The sequence below is a fragment of the Balaenoptera physalus genome (genome assembly GCF_965194825.1).
Source record: "Balaenoptera physalus genome assembly, chromosome: 19".
NCBI lineage: Eukaryota > Metazoa > Chordata > Mammalia > Artiodactyla > Balaenopteridae > Balaenoptera > Balaenoptera physalus.
In genome coordinates this window covers 46,953,777-46,971,540 of record NC_138900.1, presented here as the reverse complement: position 1 = coordinate 46,971,540, position 17,764 = coordinate 46,953,777, and the positions used below count along the sequence as shown (strand labels likewise).

At 37.3% G+C, this 17,764-nt stretch overlaps 1 protein-coding gene across 2 annotated transcripts in view; it reads left to right on the top strand.

Moving 5' to 3' along the window:
- CDH11 (cadherin 11) overlaps positions 1 to 17,764 on the top strand; it is a 142,470-nt gene that overhangs the window by 118,755 nt on the left and 5,951 nt on the right. For both annotated transcript variants that reach the window (XM_082439486.1, XM_082439487.1), the window contains 3 exons: positions 4,379 to 4,515; positions 5,358 to 5,491; positions 5,720 to 5,837. In XM_082439486.1, coding sequence (XP_082295612.1) covers positions 4,379 to 4,515; positions 5,358 to 5,491; positions 5,720 to 5,837 — 389 coding nt within the window. The remainder of the gene's footprint in view (positions 1 to 4,378; positions 4,516 to 5,357; positions 5,492 to 5,719; positions 5,838 to 17,764) is intronic.

The window sequence follows — 17,764 nt, the reverse complement described above, 5'->3', positions numbered from 1 at the left end:
GACTATTATTTAGCCTGAAAAAAGAAAATCCTGCCATTGGTGATAGCATATGTGAATTTGGAGGATACTGTGCTAAATGAAATAAGCCAGACTCAGAAAGACAAATATAGCATATCACTCATATGTGGAATCTAAAAAAGTCTGACTTATAGAAACAGAGAGTAGAACACTGGTTGCCAGGGGCTAGGGAGTGGGGAAAATGAGGAGATATTGGTCAGCATGGTAACTATAGTTAATAATAATGTATTGTAGACTTGAAATTTGCAAAGAGAGTAGATCTTAAGTGTTCTCACCACACACACACACACACACACATACACACACACACACACACACACACACACACACACACACACACAGGAAGTGGTTGCTGTGTGAGGCAGTGGCTATGTTAATTAGCTTGATTACGGTAATCATTACACAACGTATACTTATATTAAAACATCACGTTGTACACATTAAATACAGACTTTAAATTGTCAATCGTATTTCAATAAAGCTGGGAAGAAAAGTAAATAGATCTGAGTATGAAAAAAAATTGCCATGGACAATGGAGTTTTTCTGTTTATACCAAAGAAAATGCTGACAGAGCAGAAGGAAGTCCCAAATGTAAATGCTGTTCAGTTGCCTTTAAGTCTTTGAACATTGCCCCCTTGGGGAGAAAGGAAGGAAATTACCCTTTATTGAGCATCTCCTTGGCCCCAGACAACCCTGCACTAAGTTATTTAAGTTAATCCTCAGACACCCTTGAGGCTGTGATCACTTTAGGGTCCAATAGATGGAAATACTGAGGCTCAAAGAGATGATGTGAATTACCCAAAGTCACATGACCAGTCAGTATTGGAGACTGGATTTTAGTCCAGAGCTGCCTTGAGTCCACTATGAGCGGTTTACTCTTGCTGGGCAGCCACTAATGGAAAGATTTCCCAGGAAGGTTTGAGTACCGTGCTCTCTGTGCAAGAAGATACATCAGGTAACGACTGAGGAGCTTGGTAACACCTTTAAACTACTCAGAAATGTTCATGGTGTGAATTTTAAACGAGTTAGCTTTGGCCTAGAATATCAAGGTGCATTAGCAGCTTTTTAGAAGAGTGATGATGTAAAAACACATGGAACAGCTGCTCATTTCCTTGGCACCTCGTTATCTCCAAGGATCCACATCTGTGATTGGTTATTTGGGTCATATTTTCAGTGGAAGCTATTCTGTGCATGGAGCCATTTTTCATGTCTATAATTATCCAAAGATGCTCACTATGGCCCTTGAACCAACTCCCCTCACCCACTCAGGTCCTCATTCTTAGAATTGCCAAACAATTCATAGAATAACATTTAAAGTTTTTTATTCAGTGGGTCTCCTAGCCAGACTACCTACTTTCCTGAGTGCTTATCTTCACCTTTAAGGACATTTGTGTCCTTAAACATACTGGGTAGGAGGGCCTTATAGTGTCAGCCAAACTCTTAGCTGCTTCGAAATTTCTGCAGCTTTCTTCTCAGACTCCAGCATTAGAGACCTTTTCGTTTACCATTGCCTTCCTGAAATATTCTTTCCTCTTAGCTTCACTGGCAGTGACCTCTTCATGCCTCAGACGTACCCGGTGTCTCCACTGGTCTGAGATCTCAGTCCAGGCACTGGGGGCTCCCTGACACTCAGCCTTTCACTTCAGACTTTCTCTCTCTCTGTGTCCACTTATCTATAGAGTTTCCGTCCATGCTACTGATTGAATTGAGTTAATGCTCTAAATTTTCTGCCTCTAGGCTGATCTTTCTCCCTGATTCTAATTCTGTACTTGTTCTGCTGTCTGCTCTGCATTTTTACCCACTTCCTTTGTCCTTCACTGGCTCATTCATTAAAAACATATTTTTGAGCCTATACTTCTTGTGACATACTTAAAAAAAAAAAGACCGACTATACCCTTGACTCTGTGAAACCTCTGATAAAGCTGAATCTTGCTCTCCTGGTGTGGCAGCATAGCCCTAGTGGAAATTCAACCTCTCCTTCCTGGTAAGTTGACTTTGTATTTCCCAATGTCTCCCTCTCTGCGACACTCAGGCTAGAAACTCTCAAGGACTCTCCCAGCCTCCCACAGATCTCCAAATATCAACTGAGTCCTACTGGTTCTGTCTTTATCACATAGTCTTCTATTCCCTCTGTCGCTTCTATACCTCACTCTCTTATCACCTCACTCCTTAAAAACTATCAATACATCACCTCCTTAAGTTTCCTCTGTTCCTTCCTTCACTCTCACTAGCTCAGACCACCTTGCCCACCCTATCTTATTCAACACCCTGATAGTCTGAATCAGTTTATTTGTTCCTATGATCAAAAGCCTTTCATGATTTTTCACTGGCTATAGTATGAAAGTCATGCTCTGTAGACTGCCATTTGATCTGTCCACAGTGTGTAATAGCAGCGACAACAACAAAAATCAGAGCAGCTATATTTGTTGTTCTGTTTACTATGTGTGAGGCACTAGGTTATGCATCTTCAACATCTATCATTTTATGTAATTCTCACGGATAACCTAAAAGTTAGGTTACTATTAATATTCTAGTTTAAGTGATAAGTAAGCTGAAATTCAAAGAACTTAAGTGGCTTTTCCAGTATCACTCAGCGTATATGTAGCCAAGCAAGAACTTGTACCTAGGACTTTACAAAACCAAAATCCATGCGCTTCACTTCTATAGAATAATACTTGTTAATTATCTTTCTTCCTGTGAGCCTGTCTTGTCATGTCAACTGGATAGTAAACTCCCTAGTGGCAGGGACAAAATATTCTATTATTTTCTCTTTATTTTCACATAGAGCTCTGCTGAGGGTTTAGTCACGGAGCCTCTACTGACATTTATGAGGTGTGTGATAGTTTATCTTCTCTTTCCTCACTGGGGAAGGGGACTCATCATTCCATTCTCATAGGGAGCTGTGAAGTCAGCGATATCATGGATGAGCTCATGTTTTCTATATTGCGAAGTGCTGCTCTGCACTAAATTCCTCTCTTTTGGAAAGAACATGATCTAGAACTGGAAGATCCAGGTTCTAATATTGGCTCCCCCAGAAGCAAGATAATAGACCATTTGCAAATCCCATCGTTTGTAGATTGAAGAGACTAAACTCTGTGACATCCATGGTCTTTGCTAATATTCTCTAATATTCTTTGGTTTTATGGCCCTCAATGAATGCCTTCAGACATATGTACAGTTGGCCTTCTGTATCCATGCGTTCTGCGTTGATGGATTCCATGTCGATGGATTCAACCAACCACAGGTCCAAAATATTTGGGGAAAAAACGTCCAGAAAGTTCCAAAAAGCAAAACTTGAATTTGTGGCACACCAGCAACTATTTACATGGCATTTACATTGTATTAAGTATTTTAGTAATCTATAGATGATTTAAAGTGTACAGGAGGATATGTGTAGGTTATATGCAAATATTATGCCATTTTATATGAGACTTGAGTATCCATGGGTTTTGGTATCCTCAGGTGTCCTGGATCCAATCCCCCATGGATGCCATGGGACAACTGTCAACACTTATTAAAGCCAGGTCTCCAGAACTTTATCCTGGGCAAGTTATTTTACCTTACTACACCACTCCTCTTGACCCATCTTCTACCTCACCTTGCCCCATAATATTCTGGAAATTCTTTTGTATTTTGTTAGAAAAAGGCAAATTTTCTAGTGGACAGGAGTAGCTGAAACCTTCCAACTATGCTGTTAGGCTCAGCCTGGGGTCATTAAAGTGTGGGGAGAATGCTCTACAAATGAATGGCCAAGTCCTCTTTGCATATTTCACAATGGAATTCAGAACCAAGCTACCTGAGAACCCCTAAAACCAAATAAATTGAATAAATTTATTCAAAATATAGTTAGCATTTTCCTTTAAGTAAGGAGAAAACTGATTTTTTAGTACCGTAAATGATCTTTGATGATAACTTAAGACTATTTAATATTTCATATGCAAAAATCTGGCAAATGTTCCATACACTTGTGACTTTCTGAGTAGTTTGGGAGCAAGGCAAACCCACTTCCCAAATGCAGGTTCATAAATATTCAGATGGTGGGTGATTGTAGTAAATATGAAGAAATATGCAGCATGTTATTCCATTTCTCAATCAGATATGCAACATATTATTCCATTTCTCAATCAAATATGCTAAACAGCTCTTTCATTCATTGTCCTGAATAAAGAATTCCAATGTAGCAAAATGATTTCTATAAAAGATTAATGTATGAAGTTTGAAAAGTAAATCTGATTAAAAAGAAAACCTAGCTCAAGCAATTCATTGAAAAAGTTGCTTTAAATATAGCATGGAGAAAATATTCAAATATTAAGCTGCTTGGAATGTCTTGGTCTAATTGCCTCATTTGCATTCTGCTTAGGTATTCAATCGATCGTCACACTGACCTGGACAGGTTTTTCACTATTAATCCAGAGGATGGTTTTATTAAAACCACAAAACCTTTAGATAGAGAAGAAACTGCCTGGCTCAACATATCAGTTTTTGCAGCAGAAATCCGTAAGTATTATCGTAAGGGTTTTGATTCTACTTTACCAAATATTATTCTTTGAGACTTTCTATATATTCTGGAAAATAACAGACAGCTGAGATAGAACAATTTTTTTTTTTAGTCTTAAACATATTTTTCAATCTTTAAAATTTATTTTTGGTCGTCTATCTAGGGAGACATATAAGCAAATAGAGATGTTTTCATTTTCTTTGGCAGAACTGGGTACAGACTTGGCACATGAGCTGATAGCCTGTAGCAGCTTGAAACTCTTAACCACCACTGAAAGATTCCCCACTTTATCCTCAGTTTTGTTTAAACCCAGAGCAGCAGAATCCTTAGAGCCAAGATTTGTGGGTTCTTTTTTACCTATAGACCGGTGGTTCTCAAACTTGATCATGCAATGGATTATCATGAAAGGCTTGTTGTAACAAAGATTTCTGGATCCCACCCTCAGAGCCTCTAACTCAGGTTTTGGGTTGGGTTTGAGAATTTTCACTTCCAACGAATTCCCAAATTGTTTGATGCTCCTCTGGGGATCCCACTTGGAGAACTGCTGTTGTGGACTACACTCTGAGGGGGCCAGGCTCCATTATAAGCATTTAGAATTAAACCTCAACAGAAAGGGAAAAGTGGTTTATTTCTTACTGGTCTAATGTTGACCTTTATTCTAGAACATCCCCCTCACATTGGATTTGGCATACTTTGGATTTTAGGTGATTTTTGTGCCAACAGTGCCTTTCCCCGCAGGGCCTGAATGAGTGGCTGGAGCTCACTTTTTCCCAAGAGTAACCTTGGACCAACATGGATTCCTCCCTTGCACATGTTTACTGTCTCAATTCTCTCCTTTCAGACAACCGGCATCAGGAAGCCAAAGTCCCTGTGGCCATTAGGGTCCTTGACGTCAACGACAATGCTCCCAAGTTTGCTGCCCCTTATGAAGGCTTCATCTGTGAGAGTGACCAGACCAAGCCACTTTCTAACCAGGTAACGCTGCTCTGCCTTGGCTATGAATAAGCATTTAGAAACAGAGTTTGGTTTTGAGAGCATCACCTGGAGATACTTCCCACTGCCCAAGAAGGCTTCAGAGCCCTGGTTTAGCTCTGGAGCTATGTTCTCTAATTAAAATCAGCCTTCTCAGCCAGCCAGGAATTTTTGAATGAATGATGTGCCAATGTCAGCATGATTTATTTATGGGCCACCTTTCTCTTTCAGCCAATTGTTACAATTAGTGCAGATGACAAGGATGACACAGCCAATGGACCAAGATTTATCTTCAGTCTACCCCCTGAAATCATTCACAATCCAAATTTCACAGTCAGAGACAACAGAGGTTCGTACCAAGGTTCCTGTGCATTCAGAGAAGTAGAAATGGAAAATAAATGGCTTTTATATTGCAGAGCACAAGTATTTCCCCTAATCTTAATAATGCCTTTCTGTTGAAGAACAAACAAGAAATAATAATGCCACCTTTATTTTGAGATGTGGGCTCTCTTGGTGCATAGGAATAAGTGAGTCTAATTTTATTTTACTTTTTTTGTTGTTGTTGGCTTTGATATTCACGAAGCAGTGCGAAAACCAAGTGGGGAGGCTTATAGGGTCAATACGTAAACAACTTCATTTATCTTTTTTTTAAGAGGTTGATACATCCTTAGGGGGAAGCATGGCTTTATGAATATTGATATTAAGTAAAGCATTAAAAGAGATTAGTTCAACCTTGTAAGGTAATGTAATCTTTCAGCTGTCCTTCCCTTCCCAGCATAGTTTTAATGCAATGTGGTTGGGTACAGAGCTTGATACCTAAAGGTAGTTATGGAATTATTGCCTGAAGGGCATGAATAAAGCATTGTTTCTCCACTGTAAACATGCAAAATTTGATGTGATTTCTACTTCTCATTTCATTAGTCAAGGAGGTTCTAGACTTGGAAATTATTCGAAGTAGTTGTTTTTTGTTGCTGTTGTAGTATAGGCCCAAACTGATGCAGTCCCTTGACAAAGTGTATAGCAGAGCCAAGATCAAAAAATAAATTTCTTGACTCCTGGCAAGACTATTTTGGCCTGCACCTGTTCCTATAATCCTGTGACAATGCAGGTCTGTAAAAACAGGAAGACAAATGCCATGATTTGACATAGGAATAAAATGTCGTCCTTCTGAACACATGTTTTCATTAGACACATGCTAGCTATGTACGAGGTTATAGATATATTGCTTTCTTGATGACTGAGATCGGGTTTATAGGATCTTAAATTAATCTAATAAGTAATATTACTTTCCCCATCACCATTATCAATGTTATCTATATTACACATACCAGTAACTATGTTCTAAACACCGTGCCAAGATCCTTCCCATACTTTATTTAATTTTCTCAGCAGCATCATAGGTAAGGATTATTATTATCATTCCCATTTTGAAGATGAGGAAAATGAGGGACAGGCCATTAAGTAAATCAGCCATGTGCGAGCGAGACCTAGATTTTAAACCTGGACATTCAGAGGCTAGAGGTTGCAGCCTGAACCACTGTGCCCCATGCTCCTTGGATTTGGGGGGATATGACCTGGCATACTTTATTATTATTTCTTGGACTGATTTGAGCATTTCATTATGATCCTTATATCTGTGTGTTCATATAATCCCCAATTTACATTTGAGGTCTAACTGCTGGATGTATTTCTGGCAATATCCCTGTTTATTGCTGGACACCTCCTGAAACAGCTGGTGTTTCTAGGCTTTTCTTTGCCAACTTTGCCTCCATCACCTGCCTTGTCTTCTTTTTATGTGTGCAATAATATTTAGTTGCTGTTTACCCTCTGAAAACATTATACTAAGACCTATTGTTCTCTAGGGACTTATAAATATTTCACTTTGTCACAGTACTTCGGGGACACCATCTATATTTTCAAGGAGATTATATTACCATGGAGAAGCCAACCTACTGCACAATCTGTTTCCCCTGCCCTTTCCTATAAGAAACTAATCCTTTGTGGAGCTACCACTTTTGCAGGGAATTGCTACTTTTTAAGAAATATGACTTTATTAACTATGGCAAACAGTTAATGAAAACTCCCATGTTTAGAGCTATTACAAAACGTTAAAGCAAATACAGTCCTATAATTATCATTTAATAGAGTTTCTTTCTACCAGATCCTAAAAGTAATTACATATTGAAGTGATCCAAAAAGAGTAATCACATTCCACATCCTATTAATAGCCTACTGAGTTACCAAATTTCCCAGCTGAGACTGTTTTCCATAGAAAACATGAGATAATGGTTTACAGCATGCTGAGTAAAAGCATCAGATTTCTCTCTCCTTGAGTGCTTACTTCCATTATGCCATGTAAATAATCAGGATTGTGTTTGCCTAAACTCGGCACAAGCGTTCGGCCTCTTTAAAAATATAAGAGGGGAAGCCATCTTAATACACACAAGCCTTTTATTTCATTTTTATCTTACTCCATTCTACAGCCCGAGCTTCAAAGACAACCCAGCAGGCATCAGGAAAGTAGAACACTGGATAACTCTTCAACATATGAGTCCATCTTGGGCTAATAATATCAAGAGTGGTGCTGTTTGGGGAAATGAAGAGCTGATCCACCCAGGCTTTGAGATGCATTTACTTTGAAAATATTAGACTTATGGCATCTTTAAAAAACACAAGGAACATGTAATGAATAAGAAAAGTGCAAAGAAAAAAATACTGAGAATAGCCCCTCTCATTTATGTAGTTCTTCATTGGATTATAAAACCTGCTAATGGCCATTGTTCCACTTAGTTCCTAAACAGCCCTAGGAGGTAGGCATTTTGGATATTTTTATCCCCATTTCCTAGATGAGGAAAGAATATGAAACATCATAAGATTCAGAGACTTGCCCAAGGTCACTCTAGCAATAAGTGAATTGAACTAAAATGTTTGAGTGTTTAAAGGGTTCTGTCTCGTGTAGTAACACTTTATATATTATGAATTTAGAGCTTGTGTCTTTTCTAATTAATTATTTTCTTTAAAAATCTTTGTTTACCCCATAATCAAATAACAACGATCTTCAGAAGAGAAAAACTCTAAAATAAATTCATCAATCTAGTATTCCAGGGAAAGTGTGAATAGAAAAGGACAAACTGTACTTCAAGTTTAATTTTAATCACAGCCATGGTAATTGTTGTAAAATATATTTGCAAAGAATTTTATAAGTTTCTTCTACTGCATAATTAATACATATTCCTTGTAGGAAAATTATAAAATACAAACAAGCAGAAATAAAATTAGAAATAATAAAATAACTTGATAATATACTATCCAGAAATAATCACTGCTAATTTTTATAGCTTTCCAGACTTTTTCTTGGCATATATTTTGATCTTTAAAAAAGGCAACCGTAAAAATGATGTCCGCTTTTTTCCCTACATAATAATACATGATATGCATTTTTCAGCATCAGTATACTTATGTCAACATTTTTTTCCCTAAATATCCTCCTAACTTCATTACAAAGGTATATGATATCAGTTGACTATTGTTGTGTAAGTACGTTGTTTTCACACACCTTTGCCAAATATCTAATTATTCTTTTAGGATAGATTCTTAGAGTGGAATTACTGTATCAGAAGCTTTTGATACTTAATTGACAAATTGCCTATCAGAAATATTATACCAGTTTATAATAGCATCAGTAAAATAGGTAAGCTCCTATTTCCTCACATTCAGGCCAACTCTAGATACTATTATTCTTTTTAAATGATTCACAAATTGATAAGTAAATTATAATCACATATCACATTTAAAATTTTCAATTCCTTTCATTACTAGTAAAGTTAGGATTTTTTAAATAAGTATTGATTCTTTTTTTTTAATTGAAGCTCTTTTTATTTTTTATTTTTTGCTTTTATTTATTTATTTATTTATTTTTATTATTTTTGGCTGTGTTGGGTCTTCGTTGCTGTGTGTGGGCTTTCTCTAGTTGCAGCGAGCAGGGGCTACTCTTCATTGGAGCATGGGGGCTTCTCATTGCGGTGGCCTCTCTTGTTGCAGAACACGGGCTCTAGGCCACGGGCTTCAGTAGTTGCGGCACACGGGCTCAGTAGTTGTGGCTCGAGGGCTCTGGAGCACAGGCTCAGGAGCTGTGGCACATGGGCTTAGTTGCTCCGTGGCATGTGGGATCTTCCGAGGACCAAGGATTGAACCCATGTCCCCTGCATTTGCAGGCGGATTCTTAACCACTGCGCCATCAGGGAAGTCCAAAATTTTTTTTTTTCTTTTTTTTTGGCCACGTGGCATGTGGGATTTTAGTTCCCTGACCAGGGATCAAACCCATGCCCCTTGCAGTCAAAGCCCGGAGCCCTAACCACTGGACCACCAGGGAATTCTCTGATTCTTTTTTTTTGCTTTATAAATCAGCTACTCATGTCCTTTACCCAGTTTTTGAATTGTATATTCATCAATTTGCAATTGATTTATAAAGTCTCTTCATCTTTTAATGCTGTTAACTTGTGACATCATACCCATTGCATAGATTTCTCCAATGTTTCAATGTCCTTTCAGTCCTGATTATGCTATGTTCTAAAGTATAGATGTTGCGCTTTTTGTATCAGTTTTTCTGCTTAAAATTATTCTTAGCAAGACTTTCCTCATGCAAAAGTGATATCAATATTCACCTAGTTTATCTTCTTTCTTATATATCATGTTTCCCATTTCAATCATTTATCCATGTTAAATAAATACACAGGCTCCCTTTGTTGGCCATTTCCTAAATATCATTTAAGAAATGGTCATTTCTAATTGCTTTGCAACGCCGTCCTTTTTTTCACCTACATTACATACTCTTAGATTTTTTTTTTTTTGGACTATCAACTCTCCCTATTCTATTTATTCTCATGATAGTATCATATTTTTCTTTAATGGTTGCACACGTATAATATGTGTGTTAAAATCTGACAGGGGTTTTGTCTACATTATTTTCATTTTATTACTCTTTCTTAGCTTTTGGTTTCTTTGTTCCTCCAGATATAATTTAGAATTATTTTTCAGGTGCCTGATAAGTATCTTCATGAATTTTATTGAGTTTACCTTAAATTTATGGATTAATTTAACAACTAAGAATTTTAAAATATTCTTCCTATCTAGAAGCATGATCTGACTTTCCACTGACTCAGTTCTCTTCTTATTACCATCAGGAATGCTTTATAGTTTTCTTCATTTTTGTTCTATGCATTTCTTACTAAGTTTATGGCTAGCTACTTTAAATTTTGGATACTATTATGACGTAGATTTTTAAATTATGTATATTTTCTAAGTGACAATTTTTAATATAAACTATAGCTCTTTTAGTTAGTTCATTTATTATTGGACATTGTTCTAAAGTGATATAACTTCTAAGCTTATTTTCTTAGGTTTTGTAGGGAGACAGCTACATAAAAATTAAATAATAACAATTTGCTTCATTCTTTTTTTTAATATTTGGGTTTTTTTTACAAATTGCATAGATTTGCATTTTATATGTGAAATAATAGCAATAATAATGGCTTTACTTGTTACTTTAACGGGGATATTACTTCTAGAGTTTCATCATTAAGCATAATATTTGTTGTTAGATTAAAATTAAGAAGATTAAAATTAAGATTTGTGTTATGGTGTGTGTGTGTATTTTAGGAAGTTTCCTTTCCATTAGCATTTCATTTTTAAAACATGGATGTTCAATTTTTAATCACGATTTTTGGATTCTAACAAAGAGACGGTATGATTTTGACCCTTGACCTAATGACTTGATAAATTAAATTGACATATCCTGATACTGAACCTCATATTTTAAAGTTCCAAACCTCTTATTCTAAACAATGATAAAATATAGAGAAAAGAGCAAGAGTTAAAGATTAAATATTGGCTTTAGCAGTGAATAAGACATAGTCCCAGATGTCAGGAAATTCCCAAAAGCACATGCAGCAAAGTTAGTTATACGGTGAAAGCACAGCTAATTTTGATAGTGACTATTTCGTGACCTACCTGCAGAGGAGCTGTAGCTATCATGATGGCCTCCAAACAGGCTGTCTGACTCTAGTCTTCCCCCCCCTTAACTCAGCCCTTACTGATAATGTCTTTCTTCTTAAAATTCTTCTATGGGTCTCCATTTCTGGTGGATTTAACTGAAACTTTATAGCCTAGTGAGCAAGAAATGATATGATCTACCTCCCATAAACGTTGCATCTATTATCTCCTTTCTCTTGCTACCTTAAAACGTAGGCTCCAGAAACTTCAAACCACCTTTAGTTTCCCAAATGTGCCATGCTCTCACATGTCCATGCTTTTGTTCTGTGGAAAATGTACCCCCCACTGCCTATTATACCTCCTCTTTCAAGTCTCACTATAAATGAAGTCTCTTAGGGGAAGCTTTGCTGGACATTCCCAGCCCATTTGGATGCTACGTCCTCTGTGCGCCAGGAACACTGCACTAACCTCTAGTATTTTTCTTATCACTCTGCATTCTAAGCATACATTTCCCTGTCTGTCTCCCATTAGAATATGAGCTCTGTCGGGGCAGTACCCCAAAACTTAAGAAAAGTGGGTTAACTGAGTGCATGAATTAAAGTGAAAGAGTAGATGGAAAGATATGTAATGTGCTTCAGACATTTCAGGGATTAGTTATTACTGTGGAAAAATGATTATGTTATGAGATAAGCTTCAGGCTGAAAAAGACAACCCATCTTCTGGTGTTGGAATGCTCTGTAGGAGCCAATACCACATCACCCATCCTTTCATCCTTTCATTATTTATTATTCCACAAAGTTATATTGGACATCTAAGGTTTGGATCCAGGAAGAGGTGACTTTCAAATGTATTTATTTTGCAAGTGTATTATCTAATATGGGCCAAGTTATAGATCAAATGAACTCTGATACCTGATACATTCAGAGTTAAGTTTGAACTGCTAAAAAATAAAAAAAAAACCCAAAAAACAAAGAGAACAAAAAAGAGTTTGTATGGAAAGCAGGCTTGGCTGGGTAAGGAAAGATAGCCAAGACAGACTGACCCTGATTAGACCAATTGGCAAACATCTTTTTTTCTTTCCTCTTCCCCCCCCCCCTACTTTTTGGTCTAAACTAAGGACAGTTCTTTTTTTGATGAGCAGCACCAAAAATCATCTAAATATGCTTCTGGTTTTTCACTTTTATAATTCAAAGATAGACAAACAGATTTCTGTGGAACTTTTTTCCCCCCTTAATTGCTTCAATATGGAAGATGCTCTGTTGGCAGATCAAAATGGCAGATGGCTTTTAATGCCCTGCCATTTTCACTGCATAAATAATTATGTTCTCTTTTCTGCCTGAAATTCATTGCTGCAGTTTGTCCAACACAGAATACAATTTATCTGGAAACCCACCTCCTCCTCAACCCAAGAGAAAGAGAAATAGGTCTTCTTGGTGGATCAGACAGATTATTCTTTCAAATTTCCCTCTGGTCACTGACTTAACTACTCCTGGGATTTCTCAACTCACTAAAACACCCTAAATGTTTATATTCTGCTGAATTCCTTGGTAGTTTTCCTTGTCTTAAACCAAGAAATATATTCCTTTCTCCCTCCCTATCACCAAGGAGAAAATTGTCCTCTAACAAAAGTGGAGGGAGAGTTGATTCTAAGGGATGTGATAATTTATAACAATGAAAAGTCTATTGATACCACAAACAGGGCACACTTAGATGCCTCATACACACATGCACATAGGCAATTATTCCACAGTGTTATTTGTTGCATTTTGTATTTTGCCGATCCCTCAGTATCAAAGGTGTTAAGTAAAAGATCATGATACTCCCCCTTCCCCGGTAGTATGCAGCTCCTTGATTTAGAGGGGAAACATTACAGCCATCAGAGTCTTGGATCAAACAATTTTCTGCATTAATATTTTAAGGCTAGTCTCATAGAATTTACCTCATTGTAGCATTTCCTTTATTCCAAAATGTTGAGAAAATAATAGATTTCTTTTTGCCCCTTGCATATTGGTTTGTTTCTGAAGGTGTGTGTGTGTTTCTGTAAGTGCTATGGGAAGAGAGGTGTTGAATGAGTGCCCTTAATTCTTTGTAGGTCTCTCTGACATAAAGTCTTAGGTTTCTAAGAGCAGCTCTTTTATCTGGGACCTGAGTCTATCTGGATTTAGCTATAGGTTGTGATGGGGTCCATCTAATTAACTAACCATGTTGGGGAAATTTGGTTAAAAAAAAAAAAAAAGAACCAATGTAATTGGCATGCAGTAATATCAGGATTCTAGGGTCTGCTGTGCACTGGGGAAAATATAGTGAAACCTAGAGGAGTCTGAATCCTAGTTTTGTTTGTATTTTCCATGTTATTGTGATCAATTGCTTCCCTCTTTGTTTCTCCATTTCTTTTCATATAAAACAAAGGTAATTATACTTTCTTCACATAATTTAAAAATTCTTTGGGATAAGGTAGGCGGAAGTAACAAAGAATAAGGTTTGCACATATTAGCAGCTCAATAAATGTTACTTAGTTGAATCTGACTCACCCTAAATAATGAGAAAAGAATAATGAGACAAAGAGATGAAGATATTTACCAGGAACAAGATCCATATATTGATAGAGGCAGCGCTGATCGAGTTGGGTTCAAACGTACAAAGTGGGAGAAGATGGAGTCTGCAAATTGATGGCAAGCTTATCAGTAAAATCTGACTGTGTGGGAAAGCCAGATGGATGCTGAGATATAGTGAAAGAAACATCCTTCAACTGTTTAGTCCTCTAACACACAAAATACTGCTAACCGAACAATGATGAGTGAGCAAGGTTCTTGCCTTCAGGGAGGTTACTGTCCAATGGAGAGGACAGACATTCAAACAGTTACCATAGACTGAAATATGAGATATGAGCAGTGACTACGGGTAGATAGACGGCTCATATGGTGTTCAGAAAGACAAGAAAAGATATATACGCAAGCTATTAAGTTCACCTTTAAGCATTAGTCATATCAGAAAATTAATGCTACAAACTTTAAAAATGTTATTTGAAATTTCTATTATTTCAGTCCCTCCCTCAGATTCAAGGTGGCAAATACTGGCTTCAAAAATTGAAATTAATTTTTCAAAAATCACATCTCTAAATGAGTATTAAAAAACCTAAATAACTAGACTTTTCAATGATGTCTTTTGTAATTGTATAGCATGTGTACTTCTGAAATTATTAAACTTGAAACTCCACTGAGACTTTTGGGACACACTATATATATATATATTTTTTTTCATTATTCTGATACAGCTATTGCCACATTTCTAAGGAAAGTAGAGAGGGCCCAGAAGAAAGTAATCAAATAATGATTATTCTGCTAGTGACTGCATAACTGTCTTCAAGTGTGTGGAAGCTTTTAATGTGGTAGATAGATCTACTTTGTCTCTGAGGTTTGAGCAGAAAGGGTAGAGTGGGTAGATTTAGGTCAGAAGTGAATTAAATAAGAGCAAGGCTTAAGGCTTGGCCTAGATTCTCCATATCTTTTTTTTTTTTTCTTTAACAGTCTCAAGAGATGGGCTCCAGTCTGATGCAGACAGCGCCTATCTTCACAGGCTAAAGTATCTCTGATCAAGTTGATCAGTGGGGGAATTTTTAGCTTTGAAACAGAGAGGGACAGAGGAAAAGAAGTGGTAAGGAAGAGCATCTTAAGATGCTCTTTAGGAAAGCTAATGGGGCAACATTCTCTCACCTTAGGCCAAGCCTCTCTCCTGACATCATGGTGAGAGCAGAAAGTACTAATCCTTTGCTTCAGTGATCCCTCTTTTCAAGTTGTTAATATGCAGGGGCTATGCCCATATACTGCCCATTTTGCCCTGTTCCCATTATTTTTTTACCTAATACACGGTTGGCACCCTGTGCAGTCTATGTATCAAAGGCTGCTCCCCTATCATAATTTTCCCTTTTAATATCAGTTGTATATATTCCTCCCTTGGGTGACATCATCATCATAGCCCGTACATTTGCATCTCCAAACTGGTACCATGGAGACCATCATTATCAGGAACTTTTACATTTTGTTAGTGTAATGACAAAGTGTGCAGATAAAAACGGCATACGATTAGGAGTCCAGGTTGTAGCCATAAAAATTTGAAACCTGAATTTATTTTCCATTAATAGAAATACTACAATTTGTACATCACATATACTAGTAATTTATAGCCTCATTAGCAAGTTTTTGCCTAAGTAGGGGTAAGAAAAAGGAACTGCTAACTGCTTCCACGTTTGTGGCCAGGGAGGAGAATATTGGGTGTCAGGATGAAACACCGAGGTGCTTGAAAAACATTTTCTTCCCATGGGAAATATATCACCCAGGATTGAAGAGCATGAACTATCTTCCTACCTCTGGATGATGAGCCCTTCTATGTAGGCAATTGCATTCAAAACTGCGATGACATTTCCAAGAATTCACTTTCCTCTCTTTGTCAATATGTTTCTCTTCCTCATTAGTCTACTGCACCAAGAGGAGAGCTTCCAAAAAAGAATTAGTATTTACTGAGCATCTCCGACAGCCTGGCACTATGCTAAGTACCTTTATGAATGGAATCAGATATAACCCTAAAAATTATTAGTTTTCTGGATGAGAATACAGCAAATCAAGACATTTACCTAACATGTCTAAAAGTCAGGCAATTGGATATGTAGAAGAGTCGAGATTCAAACCCAGGTCTGTCTGACCCGAAATACTGAGAGATTTGCTCTTTGGAAGCTTTATAAAGGAGAAGGATCTGAGAAATCTCTTGATGGAAATTTAAAAATCCATACAACATTTGTCATTTTCTGCCTCATCTTATTAACCATGGAGCCAATTTGACACTTCCCTAAAAATGTGTCCTCACAGAAGCTCTTATTTTTTCTTGGGTCACTGATAAACCTCAGAAATATGTATGTCCAAAGTAGGGGGACCCTCTCAAAGATAGATAGGGAGTAGCTGGCTAATTGAAATAATTGAGATGAGAGAATCTGTAGCCAAACTTAAGATGCAAAATTGATTTCCTAGAGGGTTTTTTTATTACTGTTTGTTTCTTTTTCCATTTGTTTTTCTAGAGTTGATTTTCATGGAGTCCCTGCCCATAGTGGCTCTTTTTGTTAGTAAAAGATCAGTGATCAGAGTGGACCACAAGAAAGACTATCAGAGAACATGGCACTGTCTCCTCTGATATGGCCCTCCCCCAGAAAATCTCATCCCCCCATTGGTGCTGGGGCCACTTAGATCTAGAGGGGGGATATTTTATGCATTCATGCCACAGCAACCACCTAAGTGCCACAGTAACCACCTAAGTTCCAAACTAGTCTGGTTAGACATGTTTCTTGTCTAACCATATCTACCCTTCACCAGTTCACCATCCCTGGAGGATCTCAATACTGGTGCTAGGTTTTCTGGTAGAATGATTCCTGAGCCCTCTGGAAGCAAAGCCCAGAGGACAACCATGGGCTTTTATTATATTATTTGGTTCCAAAAGCAACCCCGTGAGGCATGCTTGATATCAACCAGTGTCCTCATTTTAAAGATGAACAAGTGAGGCTCTGACAGGACAAGTGACTCATTCTAAAGCATGGATTTAGAATATGCCCAGGAAGAGACCTTCACTCCATTTATCTTCCACCTCTCAAACTAATCTTAAAATCCATGTGTGAAACATGTTTGACTAGAAGACAGTTTTTAAAAGTTCTCGAGATTCTACTGATGAATCAATCACTCAGAGACAGTAAATGGTTCAGTCAGCCGGGTACTTTGATGAGTTTCCATTTCACAGTTACAGTGTGTCTGAGAGGACTCAGCTGTTCAGAATGTGAAACATCTTGAACTCGCAGGCTGGTGTCCTGCTCAGAAACATGTTTTCCATTAGTGTTTGATTTTCAATTACCTTCATGTGTAAGCCAGCCTGCTATGATCCGGAGGTACAGTCTTGCATGGATGGCACATTGAAATATAGATTTTAAATTATGGCTTCCACAGGTTTAAAAAAATAAAAACACTCAGGTCACATTCCCTCCAAACTACACCATGGGTAACAGGGTGGGACCCAATAGATAAACTAAGTGAATGCCCTCTTGGGGATGTCATTTGTATCAGAGAAGTATATTTGACCGAGCAATTAATTTGCTTTTCTTCGTAAATTTTTCATACTCATTTTTATTGACGACGGCATTTGTGCCATTTCAGATCATTAAAATGTGGTAGATATTTTAACATTTAATTTGTGAAAGTCTTACTTGAACTCAAAAGAAATTTATGAGACGGAAAAAATAACATTTGAATT